The sequence below is a fragment of the Syzygium oleosum genome, unplaced genomic scaffold (assembly GCF_021117445.2).
Source record: "Syzygium oleosum isolate NSW1041296 unplaced genomic scaffold, Sole_v2.1 Sole_v2.15, whole genome shotgun sequence".
Lineage (NCBI taxonomy): Eukaryota > Viridiplantae > Streptophyta > Magnoliopsida > Myrtales > Myrtaceae > Syzygium > Syzygium oleosum.
In genome coordinates, this window is record NW_026607499.1 from 2,056,407 (window position 1) to 2,071,882 (window position 15,476).

Consider the following 15,476-nt stretch of genomic DNA (forward strand, 5'->3'; position numbering starts at 1 on the left):
GACCAGATCTTTGCTAGGCATATCAATGCTTTTCTTTCCGGGTGCAAGTAAGCTGACGCCGAGAGCGCAAGTGGCTTTTCTTTTCGGGTGTGATTAATTTCCATTGTGCGCGACGAATTTTCAATGCCATAAACATTGAGTGATCACGAGATGGTACACACAAAAAGGGTGATCAATGAAAGGAGAGGAGGCGCAAAAGAGGAGAAAGGAAAGGGGAGGTGGAAAAGAGGGGAAGAGATGAAGGCGCTTCCCAAGATAAGATTAAAAATTGAAAGAAAGAAGGCACACAACAGAGTCACAAAGGATGTCCCCCCCGCGGACCTCCCACCATACGAGCAATTCCCGCGCGCGATCCCGGAACATATGAGCCCAATTCATTTCAAGCCGACGGATCGTGCGGGGCCTACGTGGGTCCCATACGATCGATCGGAGTCGGATCGGTTAGGCCCCCGCGCGCGCACCGGGACCGGCTAATGATTTCTCCTCAGACCGTACGTTTTGAGAGGGACAAACAAAGACGGCATAGAAAACAGAGAAGGCATGCGGGAGGCGCATGAATTTGCAATTACTCATCTCCTACTACCTTCCTAATTTTCGCAGCTCCTCCTCTCGTCCTCCTTTATTCGATCTCGTCTTTACTGTTGGCACGCACCGCTCTCGTCGGTCGCAATCAATGAGAACATGGGAATTAGGTGGGGAGACCTCTGCCCACTACAGCCAAGAGTCTCCCGTCTCGTGCCCATCAAAGGCAACCAGGTCCGTCGGTGCATGCCTGGACCGTGGCGCGGCGGCGGCTCGCGGCGTCCCCTCATTTCGACCATCACGCGAGCACCACGTGCCTCCCGTCATTTTACTTGTAGCGGCTCGTTTCCACGATCTTGACCGCATTCCCCCGTTGCAAAACATAAGCTAATCGAATTTAACTGCTAGTCTTTCGAGATTCCAGCGCATGCCCGAGTCTTGTCACGCGCGTTCGAAATGGCCGGAGCATGTTTTTTTGATGAACTCGTCGAACATAAACGACTCTTCAGAATAGCAACGTACGGTGACACCGTTTCGATCCGAGGGGAGGAAAGCCGTGCGCTCGTGATCAGACGATCGGGTTTCACGGCATGCTAAAAGAAGATGACATGTACGGAATATTTAGCTTTCTAATATGGTTTACTCAATCGATGCAAAGTAGACTCGTCAAAATGGGTCATAGACTAATTTTTTAACCCATATTTGATGGCTGAGTCATAGATCAATACGGCCGACCAATTTCTAATATGGGTTATATAGTAAATGGGTTCATAACTTACTAACACCCAACCCAACCTACCTTTATTATTAATCTATTTCGCCATCACTTGATCTTGCGCTTTCACCTCAGTTTGGGTACGAATTTTCCTAAATCGAGTTAAATACGAAAGTGCTATAGCATACGTCGGGTCGAGTACGGATCATTAAATTTATATTGCATGAAAACTGATCAAAACGGATTAAACGAGTCAATTTGAATCGAGCCATTCTCGATCCCGATCCGCCCGTTGAACAGGTCCAGTGCAAAGTACAGCCCGTTTGCACATCAATCTAAAGTGTGTATGAATTGAGTTGGCCATCTACACCCTCAAAATGACACGGAATTGGGCGGGACATGGTGTTCGAATCCCGCGAGCCGAATGCGATGACGACACGTGACTATATTGGTCGTGGCCTAGCCGGGGCGCACCCCTCCGCCTCTCTGTCGAGGGAAAAGCCGAAAGGGCGCGCCGGTGGGGAATCGCAGCTGCGGCATTAATTTCCGGTTCGTTTTAACGACCCGACCCGACTCCGAACCGGGGCCGAAGCCCCGCCGCGGATATTTGTCCTCCCGACCGAGGGCTTTTACGTCATCCGACCATCCCGCTCCCCAACAAGTGGTGTTTTTAAAAGAATCCGATATTATAATTGCGTCCCCAAGATTAGATGTTTGTTACTGTTACGTCCTCCAGGTTTACTGTTGACTCTCTCTGACCTGATTTGCTATTTGAGGACCGTAGTAGTTGGTGCTAATCCAAAACTAGTGACAAATTCATATTCTAACTCATATTTACTTAAATGGGGTCATCTCATATTTAAGTATGTGTCGTATGTACGGGGTGATCGGTTCTCAATCTAGTTCGGTCAAATAAAACCGGTCACTTTTTTTTTTATTTTTCTTACCATAACGAGAGAAAGTGATATATCTCTATATATTGACAGAAGTGACGATGAGTGAAGAGTTATTGTGATGCGACGATAAAGGAAAAGCGTTATACATGGGTTTAGTTCACGTTTTATTAATTTTTTTTGAGGAAATAAAAAATAAGTATATGTAGTTGGTCTAGTCCGGTTCTCCCTTGGAATTAGGAACTAGGAATCGGGAATCGGACTGCTCAGACACCGATTCCACTTTTAGGAATTGGGAACCGGACCGATACTCCTGGAAATCGAACCAAATTGACCGGTCCGGTCTGAGCGGGCTCCCAGTGCCGTTTTGCACACCCCTAGTCATATGGGTTTTAAAGTCTCTTCTTGAGAGTAATGGCGGAGCCGAGAAAGTTAGGTGCCGAAGGATGATTGCTATGGTGGCCCATTTTTCAAAGGAAACAATTTAAGTAGGAAAGTTGATAAAAATGAATTTTGGGTCGGGTAAGACACGTTACTAAATTTGCATTTGATATAAATGAGTCAATTTAGGTTGAATCATTTTCGACCCGATACCGACCCCGACCCGACCCGACCTGGATCTAATAGTGACGCGATGAATTATGAATTCATAGAGCAAATGACTGCATTGCCCCTCCCGCCTCGGACAAACGCCGTGTACTGTTACCGTCTCCTTACATCTCGTACGGTACCTTGTAAAGAGAAGACAAAAGAAGGTGTCTCGGTAAATTTCCGTTTGATGTCAGGTAAAATTTTGCTCAATTATCGCAATAATGATAAGAATAAAGTGGATCTTTTAGAGGAAATGCTGCCATCAATCCGCGCGTCGGTCCAGGACTGAAGAGAGCCCGCTTTTCGATCCTTCTGCCATCCTCCATTATTTATTACTCTCCCCTCCGCTCTTTCTTCAGCAGCACAGCTCCTCCTCCCTTCCTCGCCGATCCTCCGCGAAAGCGAAGATGACAGCAATGGAAGGAGGGAAGAAGACCCTCCATCTCCTCCTCCTTCTCTTCCTCGTCTCCTTCTTCAACTTCCAGCTTCCTGCTGCTCTCTCCGCTCCCGCCGCCCTGCAGCTCCAGACCCAGTCCCTCGCGCTCCGCCCTCTCCCGTCGCCGCCCGCCGTCGCCTCGTGGCCCGAGTCCGAAGCCGCCGCCGCCGCCGCCGTCCTCGAGTCCGAGTCCGAAACTTCCTCCTCCGCCGCCACCACTCTCTCCATGGAGCTGCAGCACATCGACGCCCTGTCCTTCAACCTCACCCCGCAAGCCCTCTTCCACCTCCGCCTCCAGAGGGACGCCTCTCGCGTCCAGTCCATCTCCGAGTTCGCCGCCGCCGCCGCCGCCGCCGCCCCCGGCGGCAACGTCAGCAGACCTCGCATGGGGTTCAGCAGCTCCGTCGTGTCCGGGCTCGCGCAGGGGAGCGGCGAGTACTTCACCCGGCTCGGCGTCGGCACCCCTCCCCGGTACGTCTACATGGTCCTGGACACCGGCAGCGACGTCGTCTGGGTCCAGTGCGCCCCCTGCCGGAGATGCTACTCCCAGACCGACCCGGTCTTCGACCCCTCCAAGTCCACCTCCTTCGCCGCCATCTCCTGCTCCTCCCCGCTCTGCCGCCGCCTCGACTCCCCCGGCTGCAACCAGCGCCGCAGGTGCCAGTACCAGGTCTCCTACGGCGACGGCTCCTTCACCCTCGGCGAGTTCTCCACCGAGACCCTCACCTTCCGCCGCACCCGGGTCGGCCGCGTCGCCATCGGCTGCGGCCACGACAACGAGGGCCTCTTCATCGGCGCCGCCGGGCTCCTGGGCCTCGGCCGCGGGACGCTCTCCTTCCCGTCGCAGGCCGGCCGCCGGTTCAACAACAAGTTCTCATACTGCCTGGTGGACCGGTCCGCCTCCACCAGGCCGTCCTCGGTCATCTTCGGCGACGCCGCCCTGTCCCGACCCGCCCGGTTCACCCCGCTGCTGAAAAACCCTAAGCTCGACACGTTCTACTACGTGGAGCTCCTGGGGATCAGCGTCGGCGGCACGCGCGTCCCCGGCATCACGGCCTCCCTCTTCAAGCTGGACCCCGCGGGCAACGGCGGGGTCATCGTCGACTCGGGCACGTCCGTGACCCGCCTGACCCGGCCGGCGTACGTCGCCCTCCGGGACGCGTTCCGGGCCGGGGCGTCGACCCTGAAGCGGGGCCCGGACTTCTCCCTCTTCGACACGTGCTACGACCTGTCGGGGAGGACGGAGGTGAAGGTGCCGACGGTGGTGCTGCACTTCCGGGGCGCCGACGTGTCCCTCCCGGCGTCGAACTACCTGATCCCGGTGGACAGCAAGGGGACCTTCTGCTTCGCGTTCGCGGGCACCATGAGCGGGCTCTCCATCGTCGGGAACATCCAGCAGCAGGGGTTCCGGGTCGTGTTCGACCTTGCGGGTTCCCGGGTCGGGTTCTCTCCACGTGGGTGCGCCTGAGCGCCCGTGTAACCATGTGCGGGAGTTGGCGGTAGCCGTGGGACCCACCCGTCCTTTTTTTTTTTTCTTTTTTTCCTTTTTTTGCCTTTATCTTTTTCCGAAAGGCGGAAATGTCTGTTGGAATTTAGCAGGAACAGGACGCTGGAAAGTTTTTTTTCCTCTTTTTTCTCCCCTGTTTTTTTTTATTTTTTAAATCGAGAAACTGTTTCAGTTTGTCGTGTTATGATTATATGAATTAAGCTGGCAAAGCAAATATTTTTCGATAACCTGCTTAGCAAATTCATCTTTTCTCTTAACATTCCCCATTATGCGGGCTGTACTGTACGGTCTTGCGACTAGAAGATTGTCGGCACTCAGCTCGATCTCGTCAATTGGATTACGGCGAGGCGTTGAGATCTATGGGTAGATTAGATTTCAGACGCAATAATTGGCGAGCGAAAGCGACTGCCTCCTGCCCGTTGCCGTGCGCAATCCGCTGCGTGATGCAAATGCATCCTGATCGCTCACGTGGATCGCGGACAAGACGGGCGCTGTTGTTCAGACGTGTTTTCGGCCTAACTTCTCTCCATTCGTGGAGACGAGCTAACGCCACCGGCTCGAGAACGACAGGTGGGTCTTGGCACATGTGTCCTGCCGATTCATTTGGTGGTGGTGATGGGAGTGCTGTGCAGAGGATGATGATTAGTCCCGTGCTTTTACTCTCGCTTTTGTTTGGGATGAGCGATGGGTAACTCCGTGTCTAGGGGGGGATGCGTCGATGCGGTTGACCTCGAGCGCCATGAGAGGTGTGGTGTGGTCATGATGAGAGGCATTATGCTCATGCTCTTTGCTCTGCTTTTGCACAACAAAGGGTCATCATGATCACCCGTCACGGTAATAAGTAGAGCTTAATTGACAAATTTGTGGTGGAAGCTTCATCCATGAAATCACGTGCTTCCTCCGCTTCTTGTGCATCTCAATTCTTGAAGACTGTCACCAGGTTTCGGGCTGTGGCTGATGTGGAGGGAGATCGCTTGTATGTTGAAAACGGATTATGAAAGCACACACGGGATTCGACAAACGGAGATCATTCAAGCAAGATCTGGCTAAGATACCACGTTCAAATGTCCAAACCCAAAAGCTTGAGCCCATCAATGGAGGAGACCGGTAACTCCGTGTGTGTCTAGGGGGGATGCATCGATGCGGTTGACCTCGAGCGCCACGAGAGGTGTGGTGTGGTCATCATGAGAGGCATTATGCTCATGCTCTTTGCTCTGCTTTTGCACAACAAAGGGTCATCATGATCACCCATCACGGTAGTAAGTAGAGCTTAATTGACAAATTTGTGGTGGAAGCTTCATCCATGAAATCACGTGCTTCCTCCGCTTCTTGTGCATCTCAATCCTCGAAGACTGCCACCAGGTTTCGGGCTGTGGCTGATGTGGAGGGAGATCGCTTGTATGTTGAGAACGGATTAGGAAAGCACACACGGGATTCGACAAACGGAGATCATTCAAGCAAGATCTGGCTAAGATACCACGTTCAAATGTCCAAACCCAAAAGCTTGAGCCCATCAATGGAGGAGACCGGTAACTCCGTGTCTAGTGGGGATGCATCGATGTGGTTGACCTCGAGCGCCATGAGAGGTGTGGTGTGGTCATCATTAGAGGTATTATGCTCATGCTCTTTGCTCTGCTTTTGCACAACAAAGGGTCATCATGATCACCCGTCACGATAATAAGTAGAGCTTAATTGACAAATTTGTGGTGGAAGCTTCATCCATGAAATCACGTGCTTCCTCCGCTTCTTGTGCATCTCAATCCTCGAAGACTGCCACCGGGTTTCGTCTGTGGTGGCGATGTGGAGGGAGATCGCTTGTATGTTGAGAAAGGATTAGGAAAGCACACACGGGATTCGACAAACGGAGATCATTCAAGCAAGATCCGGCTAAGATACCACGTTCAAATGTCCAAACTCAAAAGCTTGAGCCAATCAATGGAGGAGACCAATGGCGTGTGACACTTTAACGTCGTTGAAACTTGATGCTCTCACATGTAGAGAGTTTGGTAATACCTTCCCTGGCATGCCTCGATTTGCAAGAAACTATAACACCGACATATGGAGGAATTTCTCACGTGATTACTCACCGCACATGACTTGACTAGTGTACATTGGACAAACCCAATTTCATAATCAAGCCACGGAGAAGGAAAAGCATGAGAAAACAATATCTTGTCACATGAAGTGACTCAAGAGCCCCATGTTCTGCAATGGGAGACCAGAAAACCTGTTTGTGCTTGTCTAAAAAAGGCGGACTCAGAAAGCAATCTTAAACAACACGGACTGGATTGCCCCACGTAATTCTATGAGAAGATCCACGCCTTGCTTTGCCATGTGGTGTGCTGTGCCAGTCCATGTTCACAAGAGAGAAATCTCGTGTGAAATCCGTACCACGTTCCTCTGTCTCTGCCGCATTTGTGGATAACATACAATGAACCCGTTTCGTACATTTTCAAATGGGACCAAATCAATCTCGAATAAACTTTTCTCGTCTTTCGAAATCGATTCATCTCTAATCTTGTCCTCCCTTGCCCCGCCGTCTGTCCAACGAGGCATTCTCATCTCTGCTGTGCTCGATCGATCGGTGCACGTGTTTAATGTTTAACCGTCCAATTCTATGTGTTATGAGAATATGCTATCGTGGTTTAATAGAATATACTTCTTAAAATTAAGTGGCATATCACACCCCCCCCCCCCCCCCACACACACACACACACAAACGGGTCATGGGCCTGCCCAAGAAAAACGGGCTCGAAGAGCATCTTTGTGCGGGTTTGGATGATGCTATTATGTTAGAAAGGTCGGCTTAGACCCGATCCGACTTATTTGTACATAAATTATTTGTGATAGCACACAAGCAGTAACTTATACCTACCCCAAGAGCCCGGCCCGGTCATGTCCGGTCCAACCCAGTCGACGATCAGCTCAACTGCAAACTGAATTCAGTGTACTTGGCAAAATTTAAAGAAAGTGAATTGTTATGGTTTGACCAACCGTAGCACGGATCATCTTTGTGCACGCTTGGATAATGCTATATTCTCGATGTATGATATATTGATGCAAGAGAAGAGAACTAAGAATGAACAGCTTATATCATCATTGATTTAGCTTTTTTTCCACCACGAGAAACCAAAGATCTTCCCCCGGGAAACCCCCCCCCCCCGGGCAAACTCTCCAAAAAAACAAATCCTCTCCCAACGTAAAATAAAGGCAGAAAAACGCCAAAAAGAGAAAAAAAAAAAGGCTGTCGGCCGTGCGGGTTCCCTGGGTTATCCAAAAAAAAAAAAAAAGATCTTCGCTCAGGTTTATCTATAGCTTAATAGTCAATGGAATGGATCATGGCATCATTGCCTCTTTCCTCTTGTTTCTTATTCTCGCTACGCCATGGGAAAAAGTGAGGGGATAAACCTATCAAGAAGGTCGTGATTGACCCTTCATTTTTCCGAAAAGAGTCGCGCATGTCAGTTTGAATCAACTAATTACTTAACCTGATATTTAATGCATCATAAGATTTGTATAACCGAGATGGTGCCTCTTTAACTCCTCAAAAGAAACTTTGTGCAGTTATGTGAACCTCGTGTGAAGCCAACTCCGACAAAAAAAAAAAAACTAAGAATTAATCGAACCTAATAGTCTTGTAGGATTCATATAGCCGACCTCACTACAGGCAACACTTGTTTGTTGCTGTTGCCGTTATCGTCGTCTCTTCAAATTTCAATACTCACTAGGCATATTACGCGCATTTTTATAAGCTTTCAATGATATTCTCCTCTTTTTGTAAATTTTCTTATTCACCGAATCCAATCTACATAACTAATTAGACCCTTTCAAATGACGTGTTTAATCCTGTTGATGATCCAAAACCCATATGAGTAAGACATTGCATAAGAGAATTATATGTTTTAAAATTCGGTTGGGTATTTAAGGATGATTTTTTTTACGGTTAATGTAACCATATAAAGCGTTCAAGAGATAATTTTTTAGAAGGAAAAAGCCAAACAAATGCCAAATTATGCTTACTGTGGCACATTTACTCTGCACTTTTTTTTGTCACGTCAAAATCCCATATGCTTACTGTGACACATTTCCCCTAAACTTTATCTTGTGACGTAAAAAACCTCAAACTTATACATATGTGACACATTTCTCCTAAATTTTTTCTTGTGACGTAAAAAATCCAAATCTAAACATATGTGACACGTTTCCCCTAAACATACGATGCCGTTTTTATTTCACTTAAGTCGAGTGTCATGTCAACACCGTTTGCTTTCTGATGTCCACGAAGGCAGATTTTTAACAGTTCTTATCAGCAAAATTTTGACAGAGGTTAATATGTCACACATGTACAAATTTGAGATTTTTAGAGTCACAGGAATTTTTTTTAAAGTAATCGTGTCACGGTGGATATGATTTATGATTTTTGATGGCTTTTGTAACATTTTTAGATTATTTATTGAATCAAAACTTTTTTAGGTTAAAGATGTCCCATTTTTTATGCAAATTTTTATTGGAAAAAAAAAGAGAGACAGGCTCCAACGGACTTATCAGTGGGGTTTTAGCGGTGTTCCCACCTCATCATCCATGCCGCAAAACCCCTTCACGGCGGTGCCGATGGACTCTCCGCTCCCGTTCCTCAGAACTCCGGCCGCCGCTTCCTCCGCGGCACCGCTCTTCGTCCCCAAACTGTCGATCCCGAGTTGGAACCGCAACCCGCCGCGCACTCTCCGAGTACCCATCTCCCGATTCCGCAGGGGAGCCCCCTCCCCGCCTCGCCGCACACCCTTCTGCAGCGCCGGGCACCCGCCGGTCGCGGCTCTGCCGGGCCGTCGAGCCGGGCGGCGCCGGAACCGCCTCAGGGAGAAGCTCCTCCGCGACCGAAAGGTGCGTCCCGACTTCGCTCATTTGGGCCCCGAATCCGATGCTCGAGCTCCCTCCTTTGGCGGCGTTCTCGAGAATGATGGTTTCGTCGAGAGCGGAGTGGGTGGTCTGGTAGAATCTAAACGCGGGGTGTTGGGTGAATCGGTGTTGTGGAGTAGATTGGAGAATTGGGTCGATCAGTATAAGAGTGATCTCGATTTGTGGGGGGTTGGTTCGGCTCCTGTATTTACGGTGTTTCAAGACCCCGATGGGAATGTCAAGCGTGTCGCGGTTGACGAGGAGGAGGTATTGAGAAGAAGCAGAGTGGTCTTGCCGGAGCACGGGGACTCGAATGAAGTGAATTCGAAGGTGGCCCGCGCTAGGGGTTTAGCTAGGGAGATGGAGAGTGGGAGCAATGTGATTCCAAGGAACAGCTCGGTGGCTAAATTTGTTGCTGCGGATGCAGAATGTGGCTCCGTTAGCACCGTTCCGAATCTTCCGTTGCATTCTGCTTTGAGGCCTAAAGTGTTGGGAGCTGGGACCATGGTCTTGTGTGGTGTCTTTGTGTTAAGCGCGATCAAGTGGATTTTCACTTTCCGCAAGCGGGAGGTGCAATACACACAACTGGAGAAGGAAATGATGAGGAGGAAGATGAAGGCGAGAAAGGAGAAGGAAATTTTGGAGAAGGGGCATATGGAGATTGTTACAGAAGCTTCGGAAACGCCAAATATTCTAATGCCAAGGCCTCACCTAGATAAGCATGCGCTTGTAGCCAGTATCCGGCAATCGAAGACTTCGAGCAGTGAATTGGCAGAGCCCAACCTGGACCGTTCTAATCTCCTGGATGGCTTAGCTGTTGGATTTGATGGTAAAATTAAGGAAATAAGAGAACTGGCTAAAAGAGCTAGGGAAACCGAGGGTCGAGATAGTTCTCTAATTGAAGGTTATGAAGGAGAGAAGCAGGGAAAGGAGGAGTCATTATCCACCGTAAAGGAGTTGATCGAGCAACATGATGAAGATGGAGTAAGTTCTCCAGTTAACCATCATGCACATGCCGGAGGGAGCATGCCAGCTAATGAATCTCATGTGATATCAACAACTGAACCAGAAAGTGATTGGGATGGATCCCGTAGTGAATCATTGGCAGAAGGAAATGGAGATATCAGAGCCTCTAGTGTTTCAGCCATCGGAGATTATAGTGATATTGGAAGCGGCAGGCAAGACAAAGCTACCAAGTGCATATCAGATCTGACCAATGCATGCGAAATCCAGTCCTTAGATACTCTTGTTTGTGAAGTACACCGAGGAAATGCAGTCAGAAGGAAACCTAAGATCATTCGGTCAGTGAAAGAAGCTAGGGAGTATCTTTCTGACAAACCTGGTACACGAGAAGGTAATGAAGATGCTAAAGAGGTGGATCTGGGAGAGAGTGAGATTAACAGCAATTTAAGAGAGACAACCAACATAGTCGAGCAATCAGCTAGCGTTGGCATGTCTGGAGAAACACCTGATTCTTCGACGGTGAATGCTAACATCCACGGAGATATGATTGCTGAGGAATTAGAATCTATTCCAGAAATGGTTGATAATTTGGCAAGCCATGGTGAAGAACATGGAGCATATGATGTCCGCAATCCGTTGACTTGGCAGAAACATGAAGCTAATAGCTCGACTGCTGAGGCTGATACATCTAAAAAATCTCAAAACTGGATTGAGGAAAATTTTAATGTGGTTGAACCTATTCTGGGGAAGATTGGGGATGGATTTAGGAATAATTACATGATTGCAAGAGAGAAAGTAAATCAGCCTTTAAATGCCAGTATCGACTTGACTCAGCTTCACCTCGATGAAGATAATGGTGAACTTGAGTGGATGAAAGATGATAATCTTCGGGAAATTGTTTTTCAAGTTCGGGATAATGAATTGACCGGGAAGGATCCATTTTATGCCATGGATGCTGAAGATAAGCGTGCTTTCTTTGCGGGTCTCGAGAAGAAAGTTGAGAAAGTGAATGAAGAGCTATTAAAAGTTCACGAGTACCTCCATTCTAACATCGAAAATCTTGACTATGGAGCAGGTAGTCATTGGTCTACATTTCAGCTTTTGCATTTGTACGTCTATATTATGAAGAGGACTAGCAGATATTATTTATGAGCATGCAACATTAGGATTCGTGAGAGCTTTAGAATAGTACCTTTGCATATTTTTTTGAAAAAGAAAAAGAGAAAATCCTGTAATATCCTGTTTTGGTTTTCCATCAAACTGTTAGGGCTTTATTGACTGCTGCCATCACTACTGTTCACATGTATTTAAGTTTGGATGATAACTTCTTTCTTCCTCTTCCTTAGATGGCATCAGCATATATGATCCAGTGGAAAAGATTATTCCTCGCTGGAAAGAGCCTCCAGTGGAAAGGAAACCCGACTTTGTCAATAGACATCTGAAGGAAAAGAAGGCATCAATGACTGGAGAAGCTCAAGTATCACCTCTTATAAAGAAGGATGAAAAGAATTTAGTTGAGAAATCTGCTGGATCCCAAGGGAATGAGAATACTCCATCTTCCTTAGCAGTCAACAGTGTAAATAACATTCAGAGTGAGGATCCTAAAATGACCAAGATCCTCATAGAAGGCAGTGATGGTTCTGTTAGAACTGGTAAAAAATCAGGAAAGGAGTACTGGCAACATACAAAAAAGTGGTCTCGAGGATTTTTGGATTCTTACAATGCAGAGAGGGACCCAGAAGTTAAATCTGTTATGAAGGATATAGGGAAGGATCTGGATCGGTGGATCACTGAAAAGGAAATACAGGAAGCTGCTGAACTAATGGATAAATTACCCAAGAGAAATAAGGAATATATAGGGAAAAAACTTAACAAACTCAAAAGAGAGATGGAATTGTTTGGACCTCAAGCTGTAGTAAGCAAATATCGAGAGTATGCAGAAGACAAGGACGAAGATTACTTATGGTGGCTAGATCTTCCACATGTATTGGTAGGACTCGGATTCTCCTATTGCTTCTCCGATTATATCAGTGCTGCTAATCCTTAGAATCTTAATACAGGGTATGGAAAGTCTTTGTGAGGTGGAGCATAGTGCTCCAAACAGTATCACTTCGTCACTTTCATTCCACTGTTGTATATCTAATTAATAGCCTGTGATATGCCAAATTTCGAGTTCCACAGTCCATAAAATCCCCAGTTTTTTAAATGAATTTTTAAAAATCTATGAATGGATACTTTCAAAAACCAGCACTACTTATCTTTTATGACATCTGTAATTTGAAATACCGGATTTTGGACATTGAGCCTTCGTTCAGGATATCTGTTACCATGAGATTTTGTGATGCCTGTAAACTGAGTTTGCTTTTGATGATTTTTGGAATATTGTGTATCACAAGATGTTGCTGTTCTGTTATATTATTATATTAAAGATTAATCTTTTCGAGAGGGGACAACGAACCCTCCATAAAAGTATGTATGGTTCTCTTTCAATTTTGGCAGGAAGTATTTAGTAATAAAAGTGCTTTTCTCTGCTTGTTTTTCCAGTGCATTGAATTATATACGCATCAAGATGGGGAGCAGAAAGTTGGGTTCTACTCACTGGAGATGGCTGCAGATCTTGAATTGGAACCGAAGCCACATCATGTAATTGCTTTTGAAGATGCTGGTGATTGCAAGAACCTGTGCTACATCATGCAAGCTCACATGGACATGCTTGGAAATGGTCAAGCATTCATTGTTCCTCTCCCACCCAAGGTCACTTTTTCCTTTCGTGTATCCCGAATGTAATAACAAAGTACATCCTTTTGTTTGAACTGTATTGAGGTGCGTGGCGTCATCATCTGTTGAGGAACTGTAACTGCTTTACATTTTCAGGATGCTTTTCGAGAAGCCAAAGCGAATGGCTTCGGTGTAACTGTTGTCAGAAAAGGAGAGATCCAGTTAAATGTGGATCAACCACTGGAGGAAGTGGAAGAACAAATTACTGAGATTGGGAGCAAGATATACCATGATCAGATCATGCAAGAACGTTCTGTGGATATAGGTGCATTGATGAAGGGCGTGTTTGGTGGCAACAGTAAACCCTCTAAGAGGTAATTTCTGTTTGTTTTGCATATTAGCAAAGCTGGTTTCGGATCTTTGGCATTAAGGCACTGCTACTTCAATTACATTCAGCTTTTGGAGGTTTTGTAGTCCTTTTGGTCCTATGTAGCATATTGAGCAGTACAGTAGGTTCACCACAAATTTTTTTTTTATTGCTACATAATCTGATAATATATTATGTTTTTTGAAGCATTTCATCTGCGATTCTTATTTCCTTTCTCAGGAGAAGATTAAAGAGAGCAAGAAAGAAACCGAGCCGTAATAAGAAAACAAAGTGAACTGCTTTTTCTACAGATGAGAGTTGAGTGACACATAATGACCGCGAATATTCATTTATGGAATCCACAGCCGCTACAGCTCATTTGCAGGGTTCTGGCTGCCTGAAATTCTGTGTTTATTCAGGAGTTTGATTGTCGCGTCAGTCATTCCTGAGCCACCTCATCAAGACACAGCTAATCTGCTAACCAGTCCATTATTTGTCTGTATGACCTTTGCCAATTCAAGCGCAAAATTGGTTGCACTGCACACGCGTGCTTCCTCTGCATCGGAGGTCTGATTCGTTTGAAGTTATGACTAGAGTTTTTTTTGCTTTGAAGATGGTATCTGACTGAAACTAGCATTAACTCTACATCCTTAAAGGAAGATTCTCGTGCTGATGGCTTAGAATTGTATCAATTACCACATGTGGAGAGCTCGAAATATTGGGTCGCCGTCCTTGGGTGCTGCAGAATGTTGTTTGGATAAGGTGGAGTCTACTTTGTGGACCTTATGTATGCATGAATTCTCCGTCTTTTTGCTTCAACAGCGTTACATTTGGTTGGATCTGCCAGATTCTTCATGAAGGGAAGAAGATCTCGCCTTGCAGTGCAGTTTTGCCATTTGAGTGAGAACATAGCCAGTGTAGACTAACTAGCTGCGTGAACATAACCATACTTTCTCAGCCTTTTGGCTAAGTTTGAGTGTACAAATAAAGCTGACTGTGTAACTACAATATATCCATCGAGTTTCTAGTTTGTTTGTGTCACTCTCCTCCATGCGTGAAGTGAAGTCGTTGATGTTTTGAACTGAATGTGTTGTTTGTTTCATTCGGGGAGTCTTACATATGATTTGGTCAATCTTGAGATATCTTGACAGCAATACCTCCAGAAGATTTATGCGAAACGGTGGGTAAAAGAGGATGTCACGTTGCTCTCGGTTCCTTCTAAAGACCTAACCTAAAATTCATGACTAAAACCTTTTCTGAATCTTCAGAATCAGAAATTTATCCTTGCGATCCTTGTGTGCTTACATGCTACAAGGGATAGGCCGCAATTCATATACTTTCCAAGGATGGGGAGTAGACTGTCCGAACACCTCTGCTTTCCAATTTGTAGGGCATGATATATAACCAAATATCATGTTGTGCTCAAGGTAATCTCTACCATGAAGTGTTCTCTATTTAATGATTGTGTCTGGGACCCTTGAAATTTCTACAGGTGCGATGGCCTGAAAGTCTGCATTGTGCACCCTTCGAGGCTGTGCAAATAAGCCTAACTGAAAGTTGAGCCAAAACTTGGACAACCGCTTGAAAATCTGAATGCATTTAAAATAAGTGAAATGGTGAAACACAGACCCAATGCTGTCTAGTAGCATCAGTACTGTTTTAATAGCATAAAAAGTAGCAGAACTGACAAAGTTAGATGGGCTTGAACACGATATGAATAGTTCATGACATTTCAATTGCCAGCACGAATTGAAAACAGGTATCAAACGTGACATGCCGATTCAGCACTACACAACAGCAACGGCCACATTTTAGTACATCCGGCCATCTCTAAAACACATCCCATGCCCGCCTTGGATGCATGTCTG

At 46.5% G+C, this 15,476-nt stretch overlaps 2 protein-coding genes across 2 annotated transcripts; both read left to right on the plus strand.

Annotated features, from left to right (window-relative positions):
* Positions 1-2,984: 2,984 nt before the first annotated feature.
* Positions 2,985-4,788, plus strand: LOC115678127 (aspartyl protease family protein 2). The gene has a single exon (XM_030601439.2). It carries the CDS (start codon positions 3,129-3,131, stop codon positions 4,623-4,625), a length of 1,497 nt encoding a protein of 498 aa, XP_030457299.2. The 5' UTR covers positions 2,985-3,128; the 3' UTR covers positions 4,626-4,788.
* A 4,410-nt stretch (positions 4,789-9,198) lies between these two features.
* Positions 9,199-14,389, plus strand: LOC115678035 (uncharacterized). Its single transcript, XM_030601320.2, has 5 exons — positions 9,199-11,598; positions 11,870-12,513; positions 13,068-13,277; positions 13,398-13,615; positions 13,849-14,389. Exons 1-5 carry the CDS (start codon positions 9,246-9,248, stop codon positions 13,901-13,903), a joined length of 3,480 nt encoding a protein of 1,159 aa, XP_030457180.2. The 5' UTR covers positions 9,199-9,245; the 3' UTR covers positions 13,904-14,389.
* Positions 14,390-15,476: the final 1,087 nt, after the last annotated feature.

What these genes read in the sequence shown, in the direction of transcription:
- LOC115678035 (XM_030601320.2), top strand. Translation starts at nt 9,246, where the DNA reads ATGCCGCAAAACCCCTTCACGGCGGTGCCGATGGACTCTCCGCTCCCG. An exon ending in TAGATCTTCCACATGTATTG is followed by an intron (nt 12,514 to 13,067) that starts GTAGGACTCGGA and finishes TTGTTTTTCCAG; the next exon opens with TGCATTGAATTATATACGCA. An exon ending in AACAGTAAACCCTCTAAGAG is followed by an intron (nt 13,616 to 13,848) that starts GTAATTTCTGTT and finishes TTCCTTTCTCAG; the next exon opens with GAGAAGATTAAAGAGAGCAA.
- LOC115678127 (XM_030601439.2), top strand. Translation starts at nt 3,129, where the DNA reads ATGACAGCAATGGAAGGAGGGAAGAAGACCCTCCATCTCCTCCTCCTT.